We start from the raw sequence: 13019 nt of genomic DNA, 5'->3' as shown, positions 1-13019 counted from the left end.
GTTTGAGCTACGGAGCAACGACCATGGAAGGAATCATCTTCTTAATGATTCTTTGTACAGCTGTTGAGGGAGAAATAGGTAAACATGTTTTTCATGGCGAAGAAAAGACATGGCATGAGGCCCAGGCTTACTGTAGACAACATCACACTGATCTTTCCGTCATTAATAACCAGAATGATACAGACAAGGTCAGATTGGCTGCAGATGGAAGACTTCAAACAGGATGGATCGGCCTCCATCGAGAATCTGACAACTCAGATGTTTGGAAGTGGTCAGGAGGGGGATACATTACATACAAAAACTGGAAAGATGGAGAGCCTAATAATTTCAAAGGCAAAGAGAAAACTGGAGTGATTTGGTGGAACACATACTGGAATGATATTAATGAAATGGACAATTATCCTTTTTACTGCATCGATATTACTGTGGTGGAGGAGAAGAAGTCCTGGGAAGAAGTTCTGAATCACTGCAGAGAGCGTAACTCTGATCTCCCCAGTCTGCTCTCTGAGACCGACCTCCTTCTGGCCCAGACTGAGATCCAGAATAGCAGCATTGCTGAGCCCGTGTGGATCGGCCTACGTTTCATGGGTGACCACTGGTTGTGGGTGAACAGTGATCCACTGGTGTACAAGGCCTGGCCGCAAGGAGGAGATCAGGACCACCAGTGTCCTGTCTTCAAACGCTGTGGTGCCATAAGCAAAGACGGACAGTGGCAGAACTGGGACTGTCAGGACCAGCTCAACTTCATCTGCATCTGAGAAAATCTTAAACTTATGTCTGGTAAATTAGTTCAAGTAGCATGAAAACTATCACTGTTGATGACTCTGACCATAGGAAAAACTATAGCGTAGAAGTTTAGAAGCCAGTAGATGCCAACAGATAACATATTATACTAATATAATACACTCACTGACCACCTTATTAGGTACATCTTACTAGTGCTGGGTTGGACCTCTTTTTGTTGTCTGAAATGACTTCATTTTCGTGGCATAGATTCAACAAGGTGCTGGACGTATTCCTAAGAGTTTGACCATTTTAACATGACAGCATCACACAGTTGTTGCAGATTTGTCTGCACATCCATGATATGAATTTTCTATTCCACCTTGTGCTCTTTTGTATTGAGATCTGGTGACTGTAGAGGTCATTTGAGCAGAATGAAGTCATATTCATGTGCAAGAAACCAGTTTCAGATTATTTTAGCTTTGTGACATGGCAGGTAATCCTGTTGGAAGTAGCCATAAGAAGATGTGGCCATAAAGGGATGGATGTAGTCAGCAGCAATACTCAGGCAGGCTGTGGCATGTAAACAATATCCTGTATGTACTAAGGGACCTAAAGTGTACCATTATAATATCCTCCACAAGATCACCACCAGCAGCAACCTGAACAAGGCAGTGCTGATCCATGCTCTCGTGTTGTTTACACCAAATTCTGACCCTTTCATCCAAATGTCGCAGCAGAAACTGAGACTTATCAGAACAGGCAACGTTTTTCCAGTCCTATAGAATTGTACTTTGCATTTATACATTTACACATCTTTAGGTTCACTCTGGCTAGTTTTTGTTTGTATAGACACATTTGGGGTGTTGTTTACTGGTGTGTTTTGATTTATTTTGGTTAAGGAGGTTTTCTTTTGAGATTTCATTTTTAACAAGGACTTGGTCTGTATGTTTAGTTTCCTTTTGTTTTACTAATTTCTTTGGTTTATTCAACGCCCCTTGTCCAGCCTTAGTGCTGTGCTTTCTGTTGTCTTAATTGTTTCACAATAAACCTCAACTAAAAAGCCAATTGTACCTGGTTTTAATGTTGCTTCCCTCACCTCGACCAGAGCTGGGTCATAACATCTTGTAACCAAATAAGTGTTAAATTTACAATCAGTGTTTCCTATCAAACTGTATTTTTTGTGTCCTTCATGCAAACCACATCTGCTCAGTTTGTTTTTCTGTGCTTGCATGAGCCGTTTAATAATTTTTCCCAGCTTTAAGTCAACAGGCCAAAGCACATGCAAAGTCATATCTAACAACCCTGACGTTTACAGAAGAAACAGCCACAGAAAACAATTTGAGCTTGAGCTACAGAGCAATAAGAGAGGAAACAACGTCTTCTTACAGGATTTCTTTTGAATCAAGGATGAAATACATCAACACCTTTAAGAAAGACCCTTTAGGTGTGAATTTTAAATCTCAATGCAAGTCCATTGCAGCAACCTCAAGCAGCTCAGTGATGTACTAATTAGACAGCGGTTCATCTGGACAGCTTTTAGTTGAGAATGAGTGTAAGTCACGTTTTAAGACTGGTTTTGTTTTCATATTAGATGAGATTATTCAATACTTTCTGTTTGCAAGTAAATTTGTTTTAGGTACTGCAGTAGTTTTCAAACAACAAATGTCCCACCTCTTATCACCATGCAGAACATGTCTTTGGTTAAAAATGAAGAGTTCATATATTAAAAACATTTCATATGACTGTTTGATAACATAAAATAATGATGTGATGACATTTAATATTCAAAAGGTCAGAGGTCACAGTGACACTTCTGTCAAACCTAATTCTAGGTTCCTGTAGTATTTAGTGTAGTACATTGCATTTGATTGTGAATTTAATGTTTTTTTTAAAGCATTTGCCTCTATTATACTGTATATCTATCCACGTAGATAGATAGATAGATAGATAGATAGATAGATAGATAGATAGATAGATAGATAGAGTTGCATTCATTGCTTAAACATGTACCTACCACCTAGACCAGACCAGGCACCCCTACCCCATAGCAATGACACTCCTTGATGGCATGAACAATCAACGGTGATACAGATTGTTTTTCACATGTATATATACAAATCAGGCATAACATTATGACCACCTTCCTAATATTGTGTAGGTCTCCCTTGTGCCTCCAAAACAGCTGTGACTCATCAGAGAATGGACATGGGCCTTCTGAGGATGTCCTGTGGTGTCTGGCAACACAATGTTAGTGGGGGCCTTTGGGTCCTATGGGTTGAGGGGAGGGCTCTCTGTGGATCATCCCACAGATACTTGATCAGTTTAGGATCTAGTGAATTTGGAGGCCAGGTCAACACCTTGTGCTGTTCTTCGTGTTTTTTTTTTGTTTTTGTTTTTGTTCCTAAAGCATCCCCTGCTGGGGATGGCTGCTGCCATCAAGGAGTGTCATTTGCTATGGGGTGGGGCTGCCTGTTCTGGTCTATGTGGGTGGTACATGTCTTAGTAACCTCTAAATAAAGTCCACATAAAGGCCGGGTCCAAAAGTTTCAGCAGAACATGGGATTGTCACAAGATGGTCAATGTTGTTTACTTCTCCTGACAGTGGTTTTAATGTTATGCCTGATCGGTGTATATATACATATGCCTCTGTAACGGTGTATACAGTGTTTCAGATCGTATGTGGCAGCATATTCATGGTGTAGATCAGGGGTGCTCATTACATCAATCGCGATCGACCGGTAGATCGCAAAGGTAGTGCGGGTAGATCACGTGCCACTGAAAAATGTTTTTAGATGTTAGTCTAAAACACACAGCGAGACAAACATTCATCTTTTTTTATTTTTACTTTATATTCGCAACATGCCCTCAGTTCAGCAGCACACATCCACAGCCACGCACAACTTCAACAACAACTCAAGACTACCGTCTTTCTTAAAGTGACAGCGGTATTTTTCTAAAGGTGCAGTGCACCAGTTTTTCTTGATAAAAATAAAAACAAAGATGGATAGAGCTTTTAACACTGTAGCAACAATTAATATGACAATTAATATGACTATATACATATATATATATATATATATATATACACACATACATATGTATATATATAATGTGTGTATATATATATATGTATAATGTATATACACACACACACACATATATATAAATATATATACACGGGTGGATCACTTTGACTTGTCATTGTAAAAGTAGCTTGCAAGCCAAAAAAGTGTGGGCACTCCTGGTGTAGATTGACTCAGTGGCGCCCTCCCTAGTGATAAATTCTACTGGCAGTCATCTTACACGTTTTGTGAGAGCAGCACTTGAGGTACGTTGCAGATCACAGCACTGTGCACAAATATTATGTATTAACGCCTGTATGGTCACTGGTGCAATATTTAATTATTGTGCTTTGTGGAACTGTTAATATGTAGCATTAATAGTATGTTGTTCGACTTGTTACCAAAGCTCTCAAGTCTCACGCATTGGGAATGAGACACGCATTTCAACCCGTTCACACGCTCACACACCACACCTTGTATTTCTCACACAGAAAAATTACCAGGATAAAGCCCACCAAGTTGCGCCGCTATTTTTTAAAACAGTAGAACAGGTAGGAATCAAGCGGGTTCCTGTAGAGTTCAGAAGGCGCCTGTCACACACCAGCCAATCAAAAAAAAAGAATAAATCATCTCATCATTTGATTTTTGTTTCTGCTGTGATGCTTGTTGTCAGCTGTGTCTCGGTAGCTGATAATCAGTAATGTTAGCTAACAGATGACCAGTACGTGAACTATCCTAGCTGGCCAGTTGAATCCTGGCTAATTTCAGCAGCTATTCTGACACTTGTTTTTTAGTCTTAGTTCAGGACACATTATTCACATAGCTTTTCTCTTAGGCCACCACTTAGTTTTTTCTTTAACGTCATTCACAAAGCAGTTGATACCAACTTCTAGGGAGGACATTACCAACTTAAGATGAGATTTAAAAAAAAGCTCCACTAGCTTGCATTCACCTCGCTCCGTGATAGGTTGATGAGTGACACTTTCATAGTTTGCCATTCGCAGGAAATAGATCTACTGTTGGCTGTAGGCTACTGTATTTTCAATTGTCATGTCAACCGTCGTACGTGGTCGGCGGTAGCTTCTGCCTATTAGTGGAGCTGCTAAGCTCAATAATCATGCTTTTTATGTAAGAAGCATGAAACTGTCAGGGTTTGTTCTTCAGGATATACACTTTAATTTAAGATGTGGAGGCATTCTCAGTTTGGCCCCTGAGGTCAGCTAGAGGTCATTAACCTCTGTAATATGTCATTTTCATGCACAAAATTATAAATGTGTGTATCTTAGGATCTAAATGTGACAGAAATGTATTTCCAAGCTTCTGGGCATGAGGAACTCATTTATGCCATTGATAGCACTCTAAGAGGCTACAACACACACCTCACACTCTAGCCCTAACTCACTTAACGTTAACATACATACTGTGGGAAAATAAGGTCCCGTATTTCCACGTGGTTTGGCCTTTCATTTACACCAAAACCCTGATTTAATCACAGAAAATGATTATTTCTAAAATCTCTGGCTACTGACAGTATATTCTGATTTACAGGATTATAGAAGTAGATGTCCCCAAACCCCTTTGTAATTATTTTCCCATCTAATATGACAACAAAATAAAAATAAAAATGAGACACACACACACACACATATTGAGAAACACGCCCACCCACCCACACACACACACACCTGCACTAAGAAATGCTGAATTAAATAAATATTTTTATTTGTGAGAATTTATGTGTCATTTATTATTATTATTAATTATATTATTATTATCCAAATTTAGTCTTTTTTACGTTGCCATTTTGTGAGAGCCGCGCTTGAGAGTACTGTGTCTGAACTGCATGTACTGAGCCAATCCATGACTGACCAGTGTTTATGCTGTCCTGTGCAGGAAACAAAAAGAACCGTGAAAAACAGAGATAAACAAGACTCCCGACCATCATTATCAACACAGCGCAGAGTCGACAGGTTTATTTGAAGCATCCAGTTACTGCAAAGTGTAGCTGGGCCTCTGTTACACTTGTGCCGTGACCCGAGCTTCGTGGCAAAAGAAGGGACCCCTCTATTTCCTGGAGCCTTCTGGTGGGTGTGGCTACGTGGTCGTGTGGCGGGAAGACTGCGCAGTGAGTGACTTTGAGTTCGGCTTACCATCTTCCGCCACAGTGGACCGCAGGTTACATCTTTGTGGGAGGTGAGCGTGAGAAGCCCCTGACGATCTATAGGTGGTTTGCAGTCACGTGATTCCGATGATGCTCAAAGTTCAGATGGGGATTAGAAATGATGGAAAGCCAGTACGCAAAAGCTGTGGGTGAGCCTTCACGTAGCAGGTATTATGAAAAAGTAGAAAAATATGTAGGATATGACCCATACACACGAAGTAAAGGTGATTTTTTGTACCTGTTGTCATACTTGCCTCACATCGAGGCCATCGACATCACAAATGACCTTGTCCTCCAGACCTCCTACTACACCGCTAGCCAAATGAAGGCATACGAGAGTCTGGAGGCATACAACTACTTTGTGTGTGGTTGGGTCAGCTGCCTCGGATCCAAAGCAGCACTGAATGACTCCTGGGATATTATGACACAATTTTTAAACAAAGTATGAAATATTTTTAATACCTATCTATAAGAAGACAAATATAACAAAACAAATATATATTGTGGCTCACATGCAAAGGACTTCATTAACACGGCACCATGGACCCTGCACTCTTTCACATGAAACAGGGGATTAACTTAAATAAGGCTTGAGCGCTCAATGACACAGAACACTTTAAAGGCAGCGGTCCAGATCCCTTCTGTTTTCACTGCAGGTAACGTGTTCAGTCACAGAGAAATTATTGACAATAGTTTGATTAATATACATGTGAGCCCAGCATGGGACTAAAATTTATATATGCACAGATGATATATATGTCTTCCCCTGGCTCATTTGTAATGATTAATCACACTTGGGGGGATTGTGGGTAATTACCTCTGAAAATATGCATTTGCGAGGTCACAGGGTGTTCGATATGTACTGTCTCCTGTCTTCCTGTAATCAGTGTTTATCCATGGAACATATGTACATAGATTTTATACCTTCATGAGAAAATACTGCATTAGTTTAATTAATGAGAAAATACTACATTGGTTGAATTGTTCAGTGAAAATATTTTCATTATATGATTTAGACCTGCTTAATTCTAAAAAGAGCTCTATCCTTGATCTCTGCCCAGAAAATCATTTACTGTGTTTATGTGGACCCCATTATTCCATTAATAACCAAAGGAATAGTCCAAGCAGCACAAAAAAATGTCCTGGGCTGATCTGAAAGAACGGTCAACCAGATTGAGAAGGGTGGTGAAAACCTTTGATAATACAATCAGTAGGAAGATATCAGCACCTAATAACTATGTATACTCTCAAATTACGAAACTATATGTAATATTTGTGTGTGTGAGAGAGAGAGAGAGAGAAAGAGAGATTTATTGACTTTTTTATTTAACTGAAATTTTCTTGGCCACTCTTGATCAGTACAGTACACTGTATAGTGTAGATGATGTATGTAGGGGAACCAGTCGTCCTCTCAATTCTCCCCCTCTCTGGAATTTAAATTTACGAAGTTGTTTTGCAGAAGAACTCTTCTAACAGATCAACCTTTTACACCTTAGCCATAAATGTGCCATGTCCAGATGCTGGACAGACCCACGCTATCGGACCTCCCTAAATGCTGAGGACGTCATCTGAGCCAAAAAGACAGCTTTACACTTCTTGTGGAATTTCCCACTCTTGTTTCTTGACTAATTAGTCCTGAATCGAAAGAACATCAACACGATGTCAGGAACTACAAAGATTGAATTAAGTGACTCTTCTGGACAAAGTCTAGAAACCTTAATGTTATGTTCATCTATGTTTTAAACTTGTGATGTACTAATTTTCCTTTTCAGAGACAAATGCAAACATACCATTTTAACAGGTTTTGCTCCCCCCTCTCCGAGAATGACCAAGAGAGTGGAACACAGATAAGAAGGTCGTAAATAACTTTCTTTCCCCAGAACCAGACTCTGATATGCATTTTCCTCTAAAAAGAGCCTAAGTTTGATAATATGACTATTGAAAATGTAATAACCTGGTAAGTTATATATTATTGTTCAGGAAGTGCTTGCTATCACAATGAGACGATTTTGATCCTTGTACGATAAAGCTCGCCCAAATTCACATAATTTGTCACAGTAAGGATGGATCAACATTGCCATCAAGTGGCTATCTTTAAAAGTATTTTCTCTCTTTTAATCAATTGTTGAAGTTAAAGAATGTTGAACCTTAGGTACGTTCTTATACTAATAGTAGCTATTAGTTGAAATCATAACTATTGGAATTGTTATTTTAGAAACCTCAACTTTTTATTATTAGCAAAATGTCAATGTAAAGAGAACTTGAGTTTATTAATTTATTGATGCTTATGAGTTATTTTGATGTAGTCATTCTGATACGTCATCTTGTCATGTTGTAATGTTGAGTGTTGTCGCATACGGAAAACATTGCTAACGAGCCATGATGAGTGATGGAATGGTTAAATTAAATAATATAAAATAGGTTAAGAAGATCAGGCAATAAGACATCTCGAAACAAAGGAGAAGGCGTTCTCTTCTCTTTCCGCACGAAGATTCTGGAAACCCGATCCAAACACGCCCTGAATAATTAACTCATAAAACCAGAGAGACGCTCCTCTTTCTCCGCTCTTTCTGCCGCTCTTTTCTCCAGACTTTTATACTTTCGCTCTTTTTGCACTTTCTCCGGACTTTTGCTTTCCACTTTCCGTTCACGTTTTACTTTTATTTTAGTCTTCTTCTTTACGTACTGTAGTGAGGAAATGTGGGAGGATTGATGATGTGCCTGACAGTACTGATAATTAATGATTTTCACCTGGGTTAGGAGGTGGAGTTATCAGGTGGGAATAAAAGAGCTGATTCAATGGCCAGACGCCGGTTGAGAGAGAGACAAGAGCTGTGTTGTCCGGGGCTGTGGCTGTGGCACTGGGTGGGAGGGTGCTGTTCGCAACTTTTAGTGTTGCCGGCAGCGAAGACAGGTGACTAGGGGAGCTGTTCCTGCGTTAGGAGGGGAGGCTAGGTGCCTCCTTTATGTAGAGAGGGATCGGGGAGTAGAGTGCCGAGGCTGAGCTTCGCGGGGCTGACAATTGCCCTGACTCCATCGCATTCCACGCCATCACACGGGTTTCTAACAGGCCCGGTTACCTGCTGTCCCTACCGGCTGCAGCTGCAGTGACTGTTGCTGCGGGAGACGCTTCCGGAGTTGTTGGGAGGCTCCATGTTTGTACCCCACGGGGGGGTCTTTTCGCCGGACCGGGCGAGTTAAGTTATCACACTCTCGTGTTTATTGTCTCTTTGTTGTCTCATCAATTAGTTATTGCCTTTAAGTGTATGTTAAAAAGTTTTAGTGGTTCGACGCCCTGTTGAGGCCTTCCCAGAGACAGCCGGCGGGTTAAGGGGGTTCCCTTCCTCCCCCTATCGGTAAAAGTGGGTTTTGACCTGCCTACAGTTTGGAGTGGTCCTTAAAGTTGCAGTGCATTTTAGTATCGTGTGTCCTTGGGTTGCAGTGTACCGGTTGCTGTGCATTTGATGTGTGTAGTGTAATCCCCTGAGAGTGTTTTCTATACTGACATTTATAAACTTCGGTTGTCGTAGCTGTAGCTATGGTCACAACGGTCTCAGGCATTTTGTCTGATTTGATTTTCCCGGCGGCTCGTCTTCTTCTACGCTTAGCGGGCTCCCGCTGAATTGTGGGATAGCGTAGTGAGCTACCGTTGTATACTGTGGAGGTAGTAGGCCATCCGGGTATTTTTCGCCTACTAGTCGATGTCTACTAAGAATTCGGACGTACTACTACTGTGGCGTACTGCGTCTCGCCTACTAAACAGTACGTTAGTATGGGTATTCGGATGCACCCGTAAATATTTTTCTAGTTTTATTCATTTCATACTCTACGAACCGAAGTACTAACCAACATCGTTTATAAGTTAGCCAGCGTAGACAGCTGGGATATCAGAGAAAGATCCAATCTCTTCGACGGATCAAGAAATTAAGAAGCTGTTGCCATAGCAACGACATCAAGAAGACGTGACGATCCAACTTCTTTCTTCAAACACAAAGACATTGCCAAGTGTCATCTGCCTTTGACTGAACACCTACAACGCTCTCAAGCAAAGCTGGGTGTTGGAGTTGCAGACCAAGCAACAAGTCCTATCCACTGGTCCCAGAGAGACCTGCATCAGCTGTGCCGCTTCGTCACCATCTCGTCATACCGACGCTCCGCCATCACCGACGCCGAGAAGACTCTACGGAAAAGTAGGCTTGAATCGTTCCTACCGCTTAAGACAAAGAGTTGGTGTCACTACTTTGAAACTCCCTACTAACATCTTTTAGAGAAGATTGATTAGAGTAGATATCAAATCTATTCCCTTTAGTTTAGGACTTAAATCATCTCCATCTCTCACCATCACTCCAGAAATTATTTCATACCTTATCATATTCGTTCATTTGATTACACTCCTATATTCTATTAGTCCCTCATTTATTCATAGTTGTCACTTTATTAAATAAATATTTGTTCACACTTAAGAAGTTGTTTGTGATGTTATTTTACGGCAGAGAATGACTGGTACAAATTGTAGTAAAGGATTCACTCCTTCAGATATGCAAATTATTTAATTGAGACTGATAAATAGGGATGGGCAGAACGAGGCTTTGTGAAACAACGAAACGTTCGAAGCAATTGCGCCGGAATTGTGTCGAGGCTTCGAAACAATCTGACACACGTAACTCCATGGTGACATCTAGTGGCCTGTTTTGCTAACATCACACTTTGACCATGAAGCACAACTGCTTCAGACAAAGAATATAAATAACCGACATGGAACGCGATGTTTCGTCAACCGCCAGGTGGTTCAGTGGTTAACTCACATGCACGCGGCCTAAACGGCCGAGGTTCGATTCCCTGCTGATGCTTAAAACGTCTGAACTAGTTTATCCCTGGAGTAAATTGAGCATTTTATACATATAAATAGGTTTTATTTGTCACATGCACAGTTATACATAGTACAATGCACAGTGAAATGTACTGCCAGTTACAGATGTTTTGTTATTTCAGTTTCATAGTATATTATCCTTTGGGATATACTCAAGAAAAATGTTACAATGGTTTTAAAATGTATGCTTATGGCCCAGGCTTTTTTTTTTTTTGGGAACATGTTGTAGGGAAATAAAGGATAAATGAATGAAGCAGGTTAGACTAATCAGGTTCAACATAAATTTTCTATTTAAGAATAACAGTTGTTCTGCCGTCTTGGCATTTAATCTGTTTCTTGTTTTGGAGTCTCTATATGTCGTTATCTCTCAAAATCTCTCTCCTCACAAAAAACCCACAAAGATAGGATGTGTTTGAATGACTTTTAAGCATTGTGGGACTTGGCTAATTACTCGGCTCGGCAAGTGTGTCACCAGGTGAAACCAGTTTGAAACACCACGAAGCCTCACTTAGCCATGGTCACGTGACATGGGCGTTTTGAACCACACTTCGAAACACTTGCATTTCGGAAGCTCGACCCTGTTTCGAAACGTCAGCTTCGAGCGTCACACCCCTACTGATAATTGATTAAAACCGTGTTCTTCCTACGATAACAGGAGGTGGTGCCCTAACGAGACATTTAAAAGGTGTAGACTACCCTACATGTATTAAAAATGTAATAACCATGGCCCCCCTTGTAGTTTCTTTTTTTTTTGTTTTTGTTCAGATTAGTTTCATTTGGTACTAAAGTATCCAGGAGTTTGCAACTGTAAACTATTCTGTTTTTATTTCTATTTATTTTATAAATTACTACTTAACCTTTCCAATATCGAGGAGTCACTCTTGGGATTAGGCACAAATTGGTTCCCTAATTTTTATCTCGTCAGCAGCCTTTTTTAAATACCAGAATAGTCAGTGGGGTAATACAGATTTTTTTTTTTATCCAAATATCTTGAAGTTTGAACAGTTTCACAACTGGATTGAATTTTAATTTGCCACATGATGCAGTCAAAAGACAAGACAAATTATTAAGTGTAGTGAGCTTGTTTTAATGATATTAAAACAATTTTACTACTATTTTATTCAACAAAACAGACCTGAGGCTGCGCTGTGAACTAGGACGTGAAGGACCTGGCTGTGCAGAAAGCCAGATTAATATTAGAACACATCCAACATCTGCCCACCTTAAACCAGGCTGTAAGATAGTGTCACCTAGGGGTCTTTAAGGAAGTAGGAGGCAGACTCAGAAGGGTTGGTTGAAGGTCCCGTTGGTGGGCATTTTATTTACAGCGCTTCCAGGAAATGTGCAAAAACCACAAAAAAATAAAGTGTGAACATAAGTAACTGAGGCTCAGTCAACTCATAAGAACTCCCAAATAACTGCACAAGCCCTGGTAGCTGCTGTGCTCACTCCCTTCTCTCTCTGGCCTCCCAAAGACCACTGAATATATCCCTACCTGTCTCTCAGTAGGGTGCCTTAGGACCTTATCATCCTCCACTACAGGGGTCAACAAATTAAACAATTCAACTCTTCAACAAGAACGCCTAATTTATACAACATGCTCTCATCCCATTTGACTTCTGGGGATCTATTTTAGTGTTTAAAATAATTAAAATAAAATTAAATTTAAAATATCATCATGAATGAAATAACACACAAAGTCAAAGTGTAAACTACCTATTTATTTTAAACGGTAAATTAAGAAAAATGCTAGAATTAGGAAATGTGGAATTTCATGAACAAATCAAAGCATAACTAACAAGCCAGATCTTACCTTCAGAAAATGGAGAAGCTGTTACCAGAAACCTGAGGAACTTGTATCTGCAGGGTGTATAAATATTAAATACTAACAAGGCTGACCTCTGTTTATGCAGTAAGGCTAAAGGTCAAATATACACTACTGGTCAAAAGTTTTAGAACACCCTAATTTTTCCAGTTATTTATTGCAATTCAAGTCGTGCAAGTCCAATGAATAGCTTCAAATGGTACAAAGGTAAGTACTGAACAGCCAGAGGTTTAAAAAAAAGGTTTGGTTACCCAAAACTGAAAAATAATGTACATTTCAGAATTATACAAAAAGGCCTCTTTCAGGGAACACCAAGTGGGTAAACAATTTAAAGCTGTTCTGCAGCAATGAAAGCTGAATCAGCCTTGAAAGCTG

General features: G+C 40.1%; 1 protein-coding gene across 1 annotated transcript; it reads left to right on the top strand.

The window, feature by feature from the left end:
- Window positions 1-389: 389 nt before the first annotated feature.
- Window positions 390-758, top strand: LOC311495065 (snaclec 5-like; the record flags this gene model as incomplete). The annotated part of the gene is made up of 1 exon (XM_084554378.1): window positions 390-758. The coding sequence occupies one exon, from the start codon at window positions 390-392 to the stop codon at window positions 756-758; it is 369 nt and encodes a 122-aa protein (XP_084410504.1).
- Window positions 759-13019: the final 12261 nt, after the last annotated feature.

This window comes from Chelon labrosus (genome assembly GCF_963514085.1).
Source record: "Chelon labrosus genome assembly, chromosome: 2".
In the NCBI taxonomy this organism is placed as follows: domain Eukaryota; kingdom Metazoa; phylum Chordata; class Actinopteri; order Mugiliformes; family Mugilidae; genus Chelon; species Chelon labrosus.
This window is presented reverse-complemented; position numbering and strand designations above follow the sequence as displayed.